This window comes from Protopterus annectens, chromosome 2.part1 (genome assembly GCF_019279795.1).
Source record: "Protopterus annectens isolate FY-2018-M chromosome 2.part1, PAN1.0, whole genome shotgun sequence".
Lineage (NCBI taxonomy): Eukaryota > Metazoa > Chordata > Ceratodontiformes > Protopteridae > Protopterus > Protopterus annectens.
In genome coordinates this window covers 1641196738-1641213984 of record NC_056729.1, presented here as the reverse complement: position 1 = coordinate 1641213984, position 17247 = coordinate 1641196738, and the positions used below count along the sequence as shown (strand labels likewise).

The 17247-nt window shown below is 41.1% G+C and overlaps 1 protein-coding gene across 1 annotated transcript in view; it reads left to right on the top strand.

Moving 5' to 3' along the window:
• The first annotated feature begins 13785 nt into the window (after nt 1–13785).
• Nucleotides 13786–17247, top strand: part of LOC122795003 (tumor necrosis factor receptor superfamily member 9-like) — a 126334-nt gene continuing 122872 nt past the window's right edge. The window contains exon 1 of the mRNA XM_044063589.1: nt 13786–13924. Within this exon, the coding sequence (XP_043919524.1) occupies nt 13786–13924 (139 nt within the window). The remainder of the gene's footprint in view (nt 13925–17247) is intronic.

Sequence of the window (17247 nt, the reverse complement as noted above, 5' to 3'; positions counted from 1 at the left end):
TGGGACAGATTTGTGGCTGCCTATCCTCTCATCAAGGTTGCACTTGAAGAGGGTCAGCGATGTACTTTGTTTGACATGTATGGGGAGTCTATTCCAGAGATTGGGCAGCCTCTGGGAGACAAACCTGTCTCTCCAGCAGGTTTTGTTAATGTCACATATTAGAGTTAAGCCTTTAGATCGGGTGCTATGTGAGGAGTTAGCCTTAAGGATATGGAGCATCTCTTGTAGAGCAGGGTTTGAGATTGCCTTGTAGATGAGACACAAATCACCTCTGAGCAATCTGTATGATACAGGGTAGAGTGATAGTGATTTGAGCCTGTCCATGCAGGACAGGTATTGAAGGCCATGGATTCTCTTTGTGAGGTATTTCTATGGCCTTTCCAGTTGGTGCAAGTGTTTGGAGAGGTACATACCAAACGGGGTGTTGTACTCAATTATTGGCCTAATGAGAGAGGAGTACAGAGAGATAATAGGTTCATAGGTTCATAGGTTCATACTAGGCTATCTGCCCAAGGGCATTTATAAGCCTAGCCCATAGTTATTTGGCTTTCGCCACCCCTTTAGTTTGAATAAAACTATGCCTATTATTTTGCTGTGCCTCTGTCAAGCAGTGACACTGAAGTAATCCCTGGGGTATATCTGCGATCCCCATCCATTGGTCAAGATTCCTCTTGAACAAGGCCAGCGAGGTGCTCTGCCTCACATGTACCGGGATTTTGTTCCACAGCATAGGGAGTCTCTGGGTGATGAATCTGTCCCTCCAGCACGTTCTATTAATAACCGTGTCAAGGTTTAAGTCTCCCGCCCTTGTGGTTCTGAGGGATCTAGATTTTTTGAGGTGAAGCATATTCATCAAATCAGGGTTTGACATGGCCTTATATGTCAGGCACAGGTCACCTCTGAACAAGCGGTATGAGACTGAATAGAGCTGGAGTTCTTTCAGTCGGGCAGCATAAGACATATTTTTGAGACCCTTTATCCTTTTGGTGAGGAACTTTGGGGCCTTTCCAGCTGCTGCAGGTGTCGGGTCAGATACATTCCGAATGGGGCATTGTACTCAATCATAGGTCTTATGAGTGATGAGTACAGGGGCGATGACCTCCCTTGATCTAGATGTGAATCCCTTCATGATCAGGTGGGCAATGTAGAAGGTTTTCCTAACTACTTTAGCAACATGAGTGTCAAAAGGCTACTGTCAACCTGGGTCCCCAGATCCCTGATGACTTCTTCTGTGCTCAGTGGATTGCCACCTATATGGTAGCTAGTAACCTTGTTTTTCCGAAGGGTATGACTATGCATTTCTTGGCATTTAACTTTAGGCCATGGCTCTGGCACCAGTTATCCGTTTCTGTGAGGCCCTTCTGAAGGATATCTGTGTCAGATGTGTTTTCAACTATGGCGCAGTTTGCAGTCATCTGCAAACTTTGTCAGCCATAACCCTCTTGCTTGTACTTCAGAAAAGTAGATGCCGAACAAGAGTGGACCCAGGACTGAGCCCTGTGGGACACCACTTGTGACAGGCTTTGAGTCTGACATGGCTCCAGCAACTCTGACCCTGTGGGTTCTGTCACTTAGCCAGTTTGCAACCCATCTTGTGATGTATGGGTTTACATTCAAGCTGATGAGTTTTTCGATGATACCTGAGTGGGGTATTGTGTCGAAGGCCTTTGCCAGGTCAAGGTAGGCTGTATGGACTGCCTTTCCCTCATCAATGGCCTTGGTGACTGTTTCGAAAAAGTCAACCAAGTTTAAGAGGCATGATCTGCCTTTGACAAAGCCAAACTGGGTTGGATCCAAAGTCTGCAAGTTCCCTATGTCTTTATTTATGAGTTCCATTATGATCCTCTCCATGGCTTTGCAGATAAGGCTTGTCAAGCTAATGGGACGGTAATTTCCAGGGTCGGTGGAGGCACCGCCCTTGTGAAGTGGGAACACAGTGGTCGCCACTCCTTGGTGCGTATCCTGAGGTGAGGCTAAGATTAAACAGCTGTCCTAACTGCGGGTTTAATTCCTCATTGAATTCATGGAGCACACAGCCGGGGACACCATCCGGTCCCATGGATGCTGTGTTTTTTGCTTTGGAGAGAGCAGTTCTCACCTGGGCGTTTGAGATGTTTGGGGGCTACAATCCTCTGGTATAGATATCTCTCCTTTGGGGAGTTTGCACTGAACCTGTCAGCCAGTATGTTGGCAATGTGTGTAGGTTCAATCTTCACATCATTTTGAACTAATTCTGAGCATATCTGGGAGTTTCCTCCTAGGTTTCTAACATAGCTAAAGAAGGCCTTATGATTGTCTTTTGAGTCCTGATTTTTCTCTCAAAATTTGCCTTGGATGATTTTATGAGAGCTCTTAGTTTTTTACTTATAATGATCAAAGGTGTCTTACCTTTCAAGGATTTTGCTCTATCTTGTAGTAGCTTCCTCCTTTTGTTGTAGAGCTTGTTTATGGCTGGGATCCACCAGACTGGACGCTTGCCTTTGGTACAAAAAGTCTTAGTTTTGTTTGGGATTGCCTGATCCATGCAGTCCTGTAGGTGCTGGTAGAAGGCATTTGTAAGTGATTCAGCGGTTTGAGTAATGTTTACCACTGGCTCAGGGGCCTTAAAGGAGACCACACTAGTTTTTAGAAGTGTTAAGTCGGCTTTTGAGAAGTTTTTCACTGTGGTCTTTTTATTTCAGGTGGGGATGAGGACCTCCAGCGAGATTAGTTTATGATCTGATCTCACCAGTGAGGGGTATACTTCGGTGTTGAACATTGTGATCCCATGTTCGTGATGATGAGATCAAGTATGTTTTCTCCTCTTGTGGGGATGGTGACTAGTTGTTCCATGGCATTTGAGTTTATGAACTCCAGGAACCTTTGGGCTAGAGTGTTTGGGCTTGAGTAGTGTTCCCAGTCTATATTAGGGTAGTTGAAGTCACCTAGTATGATGGTGTTTGGAGATACATTTATCCCCTCCATTGTTTTCAGGAAGGCCATGTGAGGTTCCTGAGTTTGAGAGGGTGGCCTGTAACATGCTACAAATTGCAGAGCAGTCTTGCCTCTGGTTAATTGCACCTGGATGGTCTCCGATGCATCGTCCACCAACCTTGAGGTGTGGGTGTCCTTTATGAATATGGACACCCCCCCTCCTTTCTTGGTGTTGTCCGGATTTTGGGGCCGGAACACATGATATGAGGTGAAACCTGATAGTGCTGGGGTGCTCTCAGGAGCCTTGAACCAGGTTTCTGTCACAGCACAGACATCGATGTTCTCCATACTGAGAAGGGCCTCGAGTGCGTGCATCTTGAGATTGAGACTTCTGGCAATGAGCAGCATTACCCTTAGTTTTTACTTTTTGTGTTCTAGAGTGGTAGGTTTAGAATTTGAGCCTTGCCTAAAAGGCACTATGGGGGTGGCAAGAGCCTTTGCCAATATCCGGAAGCCTAGGGGTGACAGGTGCAAGCCGTCCCCCGAAACAGCGTGGCTTGTCCAGCATGTCATCCCAGGCAGACAGACATTGGATCCCCTTTGAATGATATCAGAATTTAAGCCAATTGTTAAAGCTGATCATCTTATCACTGTATTGTGGCATCATTCTAGGTGAAGATAGGATACTGCTCAAGGTCAGGGTCATACCTGCCTGGGCTACATAATCAGAGAGCTCCTCAATGTCGCTTTTCATGTAGTCCAAGGAGGTACGTCTCAGGTCATTGACACCAGTGTGGACAATGACTGAGTCGTACTTGTACCTGCTGTTGAGAGACCTGAGTGCTTGTGTTATGTGGCGGATTCTAGCGCCCGACAGGCAGCTTACTGTGACCTTCTCCTTACTCAGTCTGGTGAGCGGGACGTCAGTGTGTCTGACTATGGAGTCACATATGACAAGTATGTTTGGTGTTGTATTTGGCCTTAAGGGCAGTGACTGCTTTGCACTCTGATTTTGTTGTTTATGTGTTGTTTGTGTGGTGTATTGAGTTTGCAGTTGCTTGGGTGTCTGCTTTGGAGGCCTCTGCTGTTTAGGTAAATTTTTACTCAGAGCCTCCGAGTATGTCTTAGTGTGTTTATGTGTTTGATTCAGTGGTGTGGTTGAGTTATGTGAGACTGGTATTGTGGTGTGTGTAGTTGCCTTCTCCTCCTCCTGCCTGGTCTTGCCAGTCCTGAGTTGAGAGAGCTCAGCCTCCAGTCTGGCTAAATAGCTGCATCTCTCACAAGTGTTAGTGTTACGTGGGAGGAGGAGAGGGTTGTCCGTGTACATGAGGCAATTGTAACATTGTCTCAGAATTCCCAGATTCACCAACTGGGCAGGAGAGGACGCCAGCATCTGACCCTTTGACATGCTAGAAAGAATTATAAGTTGGTATGAGACAGAAAAGTAGTGGGCTTAGCAGGGGAGTGCTTGACCTGCTAAGAGAATGCTTATAAGACAAGGGATATGCTTATAAGACAAGTGCTGAGCTTTTTGAGAAGAAAAAGCTATTTGGAACAAGTGCTGCACATTTTAGTGTAGGTGTAAACTGTTTAGGTTCCTAACAGAGCAGTTCTAAGGGAAAAATTGAAGAACAGACTTTCTGGAGCCAGAAAGAGTTTAACCTTGTTTAACGGCACTGCCCGATGCTGCTCTAGTGGCAACTCCGTGCTAAATCGCGCTAACGCACGTTAAAGCGTGCTTGGTAGCAGGGGCTGGAAAGAAGCAGGAATAGACCCAAAAGGGAAAATAAAACTACAGTTTCAAGTCAGTAACCACCTCTACGGGGGGCAGGGAAGCTGCTCAATGTTAGTCACTGCCACTGATCAACAGAGAGACCCTCCTTCAGCCCAAGCAAAAATGGCCTCACAGAAACTTTCAAACAGTTCAGGAACAGCAAGCCTGTAACTGAACTTTAACTCTCAGAAAAGTGGGAAAAAGCAAGATTTTTTTTTGTTTTTTTTTTACAGAGATAGCAGAGGTTCACAAGTAATATCAAGTTATAACAGTGCAGTAAATGACCCCACACAAGAGTGCTAGCTCAAGGACAGAAAATATGCAAGTTTTAAGAAAAAAACGATTTAAAATTAAGTGCAAACAGGAAATTCAGCAAACAGCTTTTGGTTGTGCTCTAAATACAGCTACTAATACAGAAATCAAGTTTAACAAGCCAGAAAATGCTCAAGCTAGGCAGCTATGCAGAAAGACTTAGCAAAAAATACTTAAAATCTCAAAAGTGGCTCCCTTCTTCTCTCAGCGTTTTTTCCTCTTGGAGGGTGCTTCACCAACAGCCAACAAGCCTGAAAAGACGCCCAAACCACGAGGCAACCTCCTTTTTCTGGTTGCAGTCCCTTTATTTATGAGATGAACCAAGTAAAAGGCTTTTCTGACCACTGCTGCTACATGACAGTGAAATGTGAAATTGTTGTCAGCTTGTGTACCCAGGTCTCTCACCACAGGTTTTGTGCTTAGGGGGTTGCCGCTAATGTGATAATCAGTAGGGGCCATGTTTTGCTGAATGGTATGTTAATACATTTTTTTGCATTTAACTTAAGGTCATGACTTTGACACCAGTCATTTGTTGCTGTGAGACCCTCTTGAAGTATGTTAACATCATATGGGGAGTCAATGGCAGCACCCAACTTACAGTCATCCACAGACTTGGTGAGCCACAGGCCTTTTGTCTTTACCTGGACCTCTGAGAAGTAGTTGCCAAACAATAGGGGTCCCAGGGCAGATCCCCTGGGGGACACTGCTAGGGATAGGCCTGCTATCAGAGGTAGTGGCACCTATTTTGACCTTGTGTGTTTTATCAGTGAGCCAGTTGACCACCTACCTGATGAGGTAGGGATTTATGCCATGTTCTGTTAGCTTTTTAATGATGCCTGATCATGTCAAAGGCTTTGGCCAATCAAGATAAGCTGCATGTACTGACTTTCCATCATCCAGTGCCTTGGTGACAGTCTCAAAAAAGTCAACGAGGTTCAACAGGCAAGATCTGCCCTTGACAAATTCGAACTTGGTGGGGTCAAGTGCTTGGAGATTGCCTATGTCCTTGTTTATGAGGTCCATAATAGTATGCTCCATGGCCTTACAGATCAGACTTGTCAAGATAATGGGGTGATAGTTTCCAGGGTCAGTAGTGGCACCACCTTAGTGCAAAGGGATGACAATGACAGTTCTCTACTCTGCTGGAATGAAGCCTATACATAGGCTATGATTGAATAGGGTGCTCAATGGCAAAGCTAGTTCTTGCTGGAGATGTTGCAGAATACAGCCTGGGATACTATCAGGTCCCATGGAAGCTGTGTTCTTTGCCTTGGATAAGTGCCTTTAACACTTGATCTGCGGAGATGTGAAGTGTGGGTCAAGTATTGGGGATGTCAAATGGGACTTTGGGGTGGGACAGTGGGATGAGGTTTGCACTGAACCTATCTGCTAGCAGGTTAGCTAAGACAACAGGATTAGTGTAAGTGGCACATGGAGGAGCTCTCGGATTATGTGGCCCAGACAGGTATGATCCTAGCCCTGAGCAGCATCCTACCGTCACCCAGAATGATACGGCAGTACAAGCAGAAAATGATTGAGTTCAACAATTGGCTAAGTTTCTGGTGTCATTCTAAGGGGATCCAGTATCTGCTTGGGATGACATGATTGACAGACCTCAAAGCTTTGCTAGAGATGGCCTGCATCTGTCACCCCTGGGTTTCTGGATACTGGCTAAGGCTCTTGCCACCCCTATAGTGCCTTTTTTAGGCGATGTTCCAAAGACCAAATTACCACAGCAACAGCTATAAATAAATGCAATCTGAAGGTCATGCTGCTCAACGCTAGAAGTCTAAATCTCAAGATACACTTGCTCGAAGCACTCCTCAAAATGGAGAATATTGACATTTGTGCTGTAACAGAGACCTGGTGTAAAGTATCAGAAAGCACCCCTGCTCTACCAGGCTATAACTCTTTCCACACTTTTCGGCCCCAGAACATGGACAGAAGCTCTAAATGTGGTGGTGTCTCCATATTCATAAAGGATATGCATACCTCCAGACTAGTAGCACAGCATAACGCATCTGAGATACTTCAGGTATAACTAACATTGGGTAAGATGGCAATTCAGGTTGTAGCCTGCTACAGGTCCCCAACCATGTCCCAAGACTCTCACTCCATTTTCTTAAGCACCCTGGAAGCTATTAGGGTCCAACCCAACACTCTTATACTAGGTGACTTCAACTACCCCTCCATCAACTGGGAAAACTACTCATGCACCAATACACTGGCCCAATGCTTCCTGGAATTCATCAGTTCCAATGCCCTGGACCAGCTCATTCTTACCCCCACTAGAGGAAGCAACATCCTTTACTGGTTATTACAAACATGGGCAACCACTGTTCTACACCAATAGTCAATTTCTCCCTGGTTAGATCCAAACACAAACTAATCACCATGGAAATCCACATCTCACCCACACCCCTCGCAAAGGTAACCACCATGAAAAACTTCACCAAAGCTGACTTTGGACTCCTAAAAACAGAGGTGGCTAACTTCACGGCACCCATGTCAATGGAAAATAGATGCATGACTGCCGAATCATACACCAATGCACTGTACGAACATGTACATAAATGCATGGAACTAGCCATACCAACACTCTCCTCCAAAAAAAAAAGGAAGCCAATCTGGTGGTTCCCTGCCATTAACAAACTCTACAACATAAGGAAGAAATTGTTGCAGAAAAAGGTGAAGTTCCAAGACTAGAAAATCTCCCTTATTAGACTCAACAAAAACTTGAGAGCTCTCATCAAAACCTCTACAGCCAGCTATGAAGGCAGAATTGCGGCAGACACTAAAAACAACCACAAAGCCTTCTGTAGTTATATCAAGAATCTCCACAGCAATACCCAGGTTTGCTCTGAGTTACTGCACAATGGTACCTCCTATACTAAGCCAACCGATATTGCCAACATACTAGCCGACAGATTCAGTGTTAACTTTACCCCTCTCTCCCTCCGTAAAGGACCAATCGCAATACCGGAGGAATGTTAGGTACTCAGCATTACTGCAGCACAGGTTAAAGCTGCATTGTCCAAGGCCAAGAATACAGCTTCCATGGGACCCGACAATATCCCTGGATGTGTTCTACATGAACTACAAAGTGAACTAGCACCACATCTGTGTGCCCTGTTCAATCACAGCCTCACCTCAAGCTTTGTCTCTACCGAATGGCACACCGCTACAGTCATCCCTCTCCATAAAAGGGGAGCGGCTACAGACCCTGGGAATTTTCATCTCATTAGCCTGATGAGTCTGATATGTAGTGCTATGGAGCACATCATCATGGACCTAATTAACAAGGATATAGAGAATCTCCAAACTCTAGATCCCACACAATTTTGTTTTGTGAAAGGTAGATCATGCCTGCTCAACCTGGTTGACTACTTTGAGTCAGTCACCAGAGCTGTGGATGAGGGCAAGGCAGTTCATACAGCCTACCTGATCTAGCCAAGGCCTTTGATACCATTCCCCACTCAGGAATTATTGATAAACTCACCAAACTAGGCACCAACCCTTATATCACTAGGTGGGTTGCAAATTGGCTCACAGATAGAACCCACACTGTGAAAGTAGCATACTCCAAGTCAGACTACTGACCAGTCATGAGTGGAGCCCACAGGGATTGGTTCTGGGTCCTCTCCTGTTTGGCATCTACTTCTCAGAAGTCCAGGCCAACATGGAGGGACTCTGGCTGACCAAGTTCACAGACGACTGCAAGCTGGGAGCCATTATTAACTCCCCAAGTGATGTAGACATCCTACAGAAAGACCTCACTGAGACCAATGACTGGTGTCGAACCATGGCTTTAATCTTAATGCCAAAAAATGTGTCATCATCCCCTTTGGGAAAAACTCAGTTCCCACTAATTACCACATCAATGGGAGTCCACTGAACACTGAAGGTGTTATAAGAGATCTGGGGACACAGGCTGACAGCAACCTCTCCTTCGACCACCACATTGCCACTGTGGTCATACAGTCCTTCTATGTGGCACATCTCATTACCAAGGGTTTTGCATCCTGGAAGAAAGAGGTCATCATCTCTCTCTAGTCTTCCCTCATTAGGCCAATCATTGTGTATAATGCCCCATTTGGCATGTACCTCACTAGACACATGCAACAGCTGGAAAGGCCACAAAAGTACCTCATGAAGAGGATCTTAGGCCTTAAACACATCTTACATGGACAGACTCAAAAAACTCCAGCTATTCTCTGTCTCATATCGCCTACTAAGAGGCAATCTCTGCTTGACTTACAAAGCCATGTCTGGCTGAGCTCTGTTAGAAATGCTACAGCTAAAAAAATCCCAATCCCTCTACACCATATACTCCAGAGACCTTAACCTTATTACCACAATTAACAGAACATGCTGGAGGGACAGGTTCATAACCCGGAGACTACCCATGCTCTGGAATAGACTTCCCATACATGCAAGCAGAGCACCACCTCACTGGCCCTCTTCAAGAGTAATCTTGTTGCGTGGAAGAGAAATAGAAATTCACCCTGGGGATTACTCCAGTGACTCTACTTGATAGAGGCACTGGGAACTAACGTCAGTCAGCACAATGCCAAGGCACTTCTATGGGCTAGGCTTATAAAGGCTCCAGGGCCAGTAAGATAGCAATGGGTCTATAGTTAGAGAATTCGGTAGAGTTGCCACCTTTGTTTAGAGGGATAATATAAGAAATTTTCCTGCTTAAGAGAATATAGTGTTCTGAGACAGAGCAGGTGATCAGGATTCTGACAGAGTAGGCAACAGTGTCGGCTGATATTTTTAGGAATTCTGTGGTGAGGCTGTCAGCAGCAAGGGTTATGGGTTTAAGTTTGGAGAGTAGTTTTTTATGGTAAGAGTTTTAATAGATTTAAAGGAAAGAGAGTTACTGGTATTACACAAAGTGCGTGGAATATTTGGAGGAGTATCCAGGTTGGAAAGTGATTGAATAGAATTTGTAAAAAAAATGTTGAACTGTGTTGCAGTTGTTGGAGGTTGGTGCGGTGGGGGTAGAAGAATGTCCAGGGTGGAGAAGTTTGTTAATGGCGAATCAGAATTTTTGGGATTGTTATGCTTCAGTTGTTGTAATACAGTACAGCAGTTTTTTTTTTTTTTTTTGTCTATTTTGATTTGAGACTTGGCTTTATTCCTAAGTTGTTTGTATTGATAGGGTAACGTAACTTGATTTTTGGTGGAATGCCAGATTGCCCAGACTTTGTCTCTTTACTTGAGAAGAATTTTAGTATATTTTGTTAACCAAGGTGCATAGTTTGATCTAATTCTAGCTGTTCTACAAGGGGCTCATCCGTTAAGTCTATCAAGGAAGGTTATGTCGAACTATTGAACAGCAATATCAAGAGGAAACGTTTTGAGTGGTGCCCGGTTGCAGAGTTTAAGAGCAAAATAAATATTTGGGCATTAAAGTTTTTTTTATTGTGAATCTGGCAGAAGAAGGATTTCCTAGGGGGTTAAGATGTTGTCTTAGTAAGTAGGTAGGGAGATGGTCGCTAATACTATCGGGGAGGCAACCTGATTAGAAGGCTAGTAAGGGTTTATTGGACAGAATCCAATCCAGGATTGATTGCATTTTGGTTGCTTTATCTGTTCTTGTTATAGTTTGAATAACCTGGGAAAAAACGTGTAGGCTGATGAAGTTAGAGGGATTACGAGAGTTGTAAGAGTACCAATCGGTGTTGAAGTTACCCATTATGATGTGTTAAGGTTATTGGTGGAAGGGATATATCTGGCAATTAGATTTTTATTGTGGTTAATACTGAGTTTACTAAATAGTATTTCAGCATTACTAAATTCTGGAGACTTTGGTTCTGTAAGTTCTAATTTTAAATTTTGTTTATATATTATGGCTACTCCAACTACTCGCTTGTTTTTTCTGTCACATCGATTTATATTATATCCTGGAGGGAGAATTTCATTGTTTTTAATTTCAAATTTTAGCCAGGTTTCAGTAAGAACTATGATATCATGGGAGTATATGGATAGTTAGGTGTGAATATTGTGGACCTTATTCACTATGTTAACTATGCTTCTTAAATTCATGTTGAATAGCAGGAGGTTGGAGCCTTTTGAGGAATCATTAGCTCGAGAACAGGGTGGTAAGGTAGGGGGAACATACCTCTGAACTGTACAGATTTTTGCAGAATATCCATATTTTTGACTCATATTTTTGGTCCGTTCTTCATAAAATTGTAGTTTTCTGGCAAATTAGTGGTGAATCATTAAAGACTGAAGTTAGAATATAATGACAGACATTTCAGTTTCAGACTTCATACCCTCCAGTAGATTCATGCTAATGCAAAATCTATTATTCTATCAACTTTCCAAGTTTATAAGAGCGATATTTAAAAGTTGTCCCTATTTTTGGGCCTTTGTCCCACTTTTGGTTATGGCTTTGTTCGGATTTCTTGCTCTAAGAAGTTGAGTGCGATGAAAAAGAAGAAAATGTGTCCAAGGAAGCCAAAGGTTTCCCAGTAGGAAATAAAGGTGATAAATGCTGCAAACAAACCAGGCATCCACCAAAGCTTTTAAAAGTATAATACTTTAATACACAGAGTGTGAAAGCGCTTATCCTGCATACTCTGTGTATTAAAGTTTTATACTTTACAGCCTTGCTGGATGCCTGGTTTGTTTGTTTGCAGCAAGTTGAGAGGGATGAGTGGGAATAGGTTGCTGATATCTGGGCCAGGATTAGGAAGGACATCACCACATTGTTTTAGCAGAGAAGTGAGGCATAATACTGGTTTGGTGATCTTAGTTAGGAGTTTGTTTTATACAAGAAAAGTTCGAGATTTGGAATGGGACTGAATGCATTTGAAAGGGAAATAATCTATATGTGTAGTGTTATATAGGTTACAAGCAATATTGTAGTCAGCATGGAAAGCTTGGTGGGGCTGAGGATTTGTTGTGGTGGGGTAGGCGGAGGAGTTGTGCAGGTAAATTTGATGTGAGGTTATGTGGTTGAAACGCAAGAGGAGGAAAAAGCTTATAGAGTGTAGTGATATAATTTTTAGGTGCGAGATATGAGGAGAGGAAGACATTGTATAGTAAGAGAGTGAAGTGGTGTGGGACAGGGAGAATGAAAGGTGAAAGGAATGTAGAAGGTGGATAAAAGACTGACAGAAGTATAAGGAGCAGGTAATATGCAGATTCAGGAAGGGAGAAAGTGTGGGTTTGGTATTAGATGGGTGTAAGTAATAGGGGGAGGTCTATATTATAATACCGAAAATCCTTTTAAGCGAACACGAAAACACTGACACGTATTGCGCAAACCACGATTATGTCGAATGTATTAAACTGCAAAATTCAAAAAGTCGAAGTGTCATGGTTGGTCCATCTGCGGTAAAGCTCCATAAGGTAAGTGTGCGATAGTTACGGACCTTAGGGTTAGGGTGCGTGTTAAGGTAAGTGCATAGATAGGTAGTGTATGTAAGGTTTAGTATAGGGTTAGAATTAGGGTTTTGTTAAATGCATGTGTGTGTGGATTAATTGTTTTGTTTTGGTATATCGCTAGGGTTTTGTTAAATGTATGTGTGTGGATTAAATGTTTTGTTTTGGTATATTGCTGCAGGGTAAGTGTGCGATAGTTACGGACCTTAGGGTTAGGGTACGGATTAAGGTAAGTGCATAGTAATGTATGTAAGGTTTAGTGTATGGTTAGAAGTAGGGTTTTGGTTAGTGTGTGTATGTGGTTTATTTATTTTGTTTGGGTAGGCAGTATGTAGTGGGAGGTGGAGTTGGCCGACTATGGGGATTCGACTTTTTGTATTTCACGGTTTAGTACGTTCGGCATATTCGCGTTTCGCGCAATACGTGTCGGTGTTTTCGTGTTCGCTTAAAGGGTTTTTCGCTATTATAATATAGACCCAGTAATAGGAGATAGAAGAACAAGAGCTGACATGGCAGGGGTGGAAAGGGAGTGAATTTAGATAGGTATTAAAGTGGGATGGAATAGGAAATAATATGTGAGTGGTAGAAAAGTACAGAGGAATAAAGAGAGGTAGGGATAGGCTATAGGTAGTAGTAAGGATAAGAGCAGCCAGTTGAATGTAGTAAGATGATACAATTGGAGTACATGTAGGTGTGTAGACTCTGATTTCAGGTTATGCAGTACACAAAGAGTTTGTTTTGTTAATCAGACAAGCCCCCATCCATATACGTGCTGCTTTTTACAAGGGTTAATAATTTGGAGCACTATTTAGCAAAGTAATTTATCAGAGTCAAACTGTTTGCCAGTGAAGACTGAGAGACTGGGGGAATCAAACTTATCACCAAAAAAGTATTTCATTAACACCTTATACCTTAAGCCTTTAAACACTCAAACACTATATTATAGGGTGTACAGTTTTACAGGTAACATCATTTAGAAGGTAATATCAGCCTGTTTTGATCATGGACTGAGAATAAATATAAAGAAATATGTTTGTATTCAGTGTGTTGCAGATATTTTGCTGATTAAATGAATTGTTTTGTTAGCAGCAGTTTAATGCCCACTGGGTTTTGAGGAATAGAGCATGGACATTTAAATGAATTATTTTACAATGATGCAGCATACAGGTTTTCTTAATTTAACTGACTAGCATACTTACATCTTACCGTAATTGTTTTGTCTTGTAGCAGCCGAGTAAATGACATAACTAAATGAAAATGATTGAGTTTATTTTTTTATTCTTTCACTTCCTCACAATGACACGTCTCTACGTTATGACAAAGGAAATTCCATCTGATAGAAATGCATTTCAGTCAACCTCATTTAGTCACACAGTCAGTTCTTGAACATGTCTAGAGCAGATATGGTACTGTTGCTTGTAAAACTGGTTTTATTAATAGAATTATGTTGTTGGAGTGTAGTAGTGACGGCAAATACGTTACAAGGCCACAATCATCAGGAAAACTTTGGATGCAAATGCAAAGAAGGTAAGATGGAATATTTTCATAATTTGTCTTAGCCTGTATTACAGACTGTAAGTATGTCTTCTAGACAGCAGAGAGCATTCACTAACTTTATGTTGCTTAGAACGTGGTGTAAGGACACAGTGATCAGTAAACCATTCAAATGATATAGGCATGTTAACTATCTGCAACCAATGAACTACATTTAAATCATGTTTTATGTTTTGCTTTATATTTATGGAAACAAAGATGCAGTATCGTCCTCATATGAAGTGAAGTAATCAAAATGTGATAGCCATGCAAATCACACAGCAGTCAAACCTCCTACTTGGGGGCTCTGCCTAGATGGGCTTTTGTATTATTATAACTGAATGTAGAATTTCTGTTTGTTCCTTCTTTTTTTTTTGTCTGTTTGTTTGATATGATTGATTTATGATTAAAAAAAAAATCAAAAAAATTTAAAAAAAAAAATGCAAAATTTTATCTTTTGAGTTAGTATGGATGGTAACAAATAGCAGTCTTTGGAGTGAATGTACAAATTACAGTTCTGCACACTTGTTTTGAAATGTGAGGTGGAAGCAAGGGAGACATATGAATGTGTGCGTGTGTGTGTGTGTGTGTGTGTGTGTGTGTGTGTGTGTGTGTGTGTGTGTGTGTGTGTGTGTGTGTGTGTGTGTGTGTGTGTGTATATATACAGGCAGCTATAGTACAAAAAAGAGATTTTTTTGTTTGTAAAAAGCTATTGTGAAACATAATTATTTACAGATCAAGTGGAACATATTTGTTACTAGTATGCATTTTAAGAGACTCAAATCATAAGATAGGCATATGTCTTTAATATGTCTTTAATTGACTGACAGCACTTTTGAATGCAACCCGTTCACACAATGTTAACATACAATGTGGTGAAACAGAAAGAAGATCAAAAGGTAATATAACTGCACCATAAATGCATATAATTGGAGAAACGGAGAGTCCCAGAGTGCTTGGAGAAGGACTTTTCATGTATGAGTGAGACTATGTGCATGTCCTGCAATGGACTGATGTCTTCACTATCTCTGCCTTGTGATTGCTGGGTGTCAGGATAAGTTATGGCCCCCCCATGAATCTGAAATGAACAAATAAATGAATGTAAATTAACATGTTTTCAGTCATGAAGTAACATGCTTGTTTACAATTCGGTGAGGAATACAAAAGCAAGTACTGCTGGTGTAAGGTTGGAATATAGACTAATGGATGTCAGCAGAGTGACGTTAGAACACAATGTGATCAGTTGGGTTTGATATGAATGCACAGGATGACGACAAGTTTTAAAATATGTAGGCCATAAAGGACAACGAGATAAGTTCTGTATAGTTGTTGCAATACTTCCAGATGCTTCTAGGTTTGCACCTTGCAAAGTACCTGTTAGAGTAGTAGTAGATGTATAATGCACCGTTCTGAGTGTCTCAGTGCCCTTAAAAAATGGGTATGTATATTTTATGTAAATCAATTTTAAAGATGCATTGTATTGTATTGACTTTTTGATGACAAATTCATCAATTGCTCAATCAAAGGTCATAGTACATTGTACAAATGTTAAACACTCATAGAATTCAATGAAATTCATCTCTCTCTCTCTTTCTCTACACACACACACACACACACACACACATATCTAAATCATCATAATTTATATATATATATATATATATATATATATATATATATATATATAAATATATATAAATACATATAAATATATATAAATATATATATATATATATATATATATATATATATATATATATAGAAAGAGAGAGAGAGATACACATATACACACACACATTGACACAGGTCTGTGTGATTTTGCTCACAAAGAAATCATCAGTTAGCATTAGTCTGAAAAAGGGAAAAGAGGAAAGCTTAAAAGATCACTTACTCATGGAATAAGCTAAACTTATATTTATAGTACTGATGATTATTAAGCAGATTTCCTTTCTATTTAGAGTCATAATACTAATGCTTTGAGCCATGTAGGTTAACACATGTTGTACATATCACACACAATAATGCAGACTACAGAAGGCTTTGTTAGTGACAAGGTAGTAGTAGAAAAAAAAATAGATGCTGGCACTGCATCCTGGTTCTTAATAAGAACACAAAGGAGGACAATTAGTTGTGATACAACTATACTGCAGGCACATGCTCTTGGTCTTAGTTATGCCGCCTTTGCTATCTTTTACGTCTCTATTTCTTTCTGTCAACCCCCCCTGTTATTCCTTTCTTTTTTTTCATATTAAAAAAGTGACATTTTCTACCCACAATAAAGCAAATTAATGCTCTTATATGAGACAGGAATACATTCATGTACAACCTTCTTCACATATTTTTACCAAACTTAAATGTTCTTGCAGTACAATTACAAAGAGTGTTTACTGACATTCTCGTAAAACACGCCTTTGTCTTTCCCATAATCCTTTAGAATGGCTACACTTAAAGGGCCAGCAGACTTTCCCTTGGTTAACGTTTACTCACAAACTGTCTCCTATTATCTTATACAGTAGCATTGTATAATCTTTTTGGACCATCAGCATCATCTAATACTGCCTTAATCATGGTTTCCAAATCTAATAATTGTTTGGAGCCTCAAATACTCAAAATATGCATCAAAAATATGGCTGCCTCTCCTTAATCTATTAGGTTACTCTCCTCCCCAGTCTTACTTTAGAGGCCACTTCGGACCCATCCTCATCTTGCAGTAGCTCTGCATGTCTGTAATGTAATTTCAGTCTGATCTGTTTCTCCTACTGTCCTTTGACTTTTCTCTCTAAGTCTATTTTTTTCCTAGTTCAGTGACCTCTCATCATCAACATTTTTATGCCTCTCTTATCCGACCCATGTTTTATATACACTCTTCCTTTCTACGCTGTGTTTTTTTAACTTTCTTAGTATGTTCTTCACATGCAATGTCCATTCTCTCAGATTTCCTTAGCTTCACATTTTCCTAATTTGTCTACCATTAAACCTTAATGCCTTGCCACTTTTCCTTTGCTTCTTGAATCAAATCCATAATTTTGTTTTCAGCCTTTGGACTATTTTGTTCGCTTTCTGTCACAGACAGCGATGGTGCTTTTATGTTTCTACTTTATAGTAAGTCTCTGCAGAACTGTTTTTAATCTAATGCTTTATTTCTAACAAAGCTGTAATATGCAGACACTGAAGCAATTGCTTACCTTTATTGTAATACTGAATTACATTGGGTATTTGGTGTTGTATATCATATATCAAAACAAACAGTCTGAATGGCATTTCAGATTAAAGTAATTGCTTAAAACAGTAGCTGTTCTGTGATATAAATTTTTTTT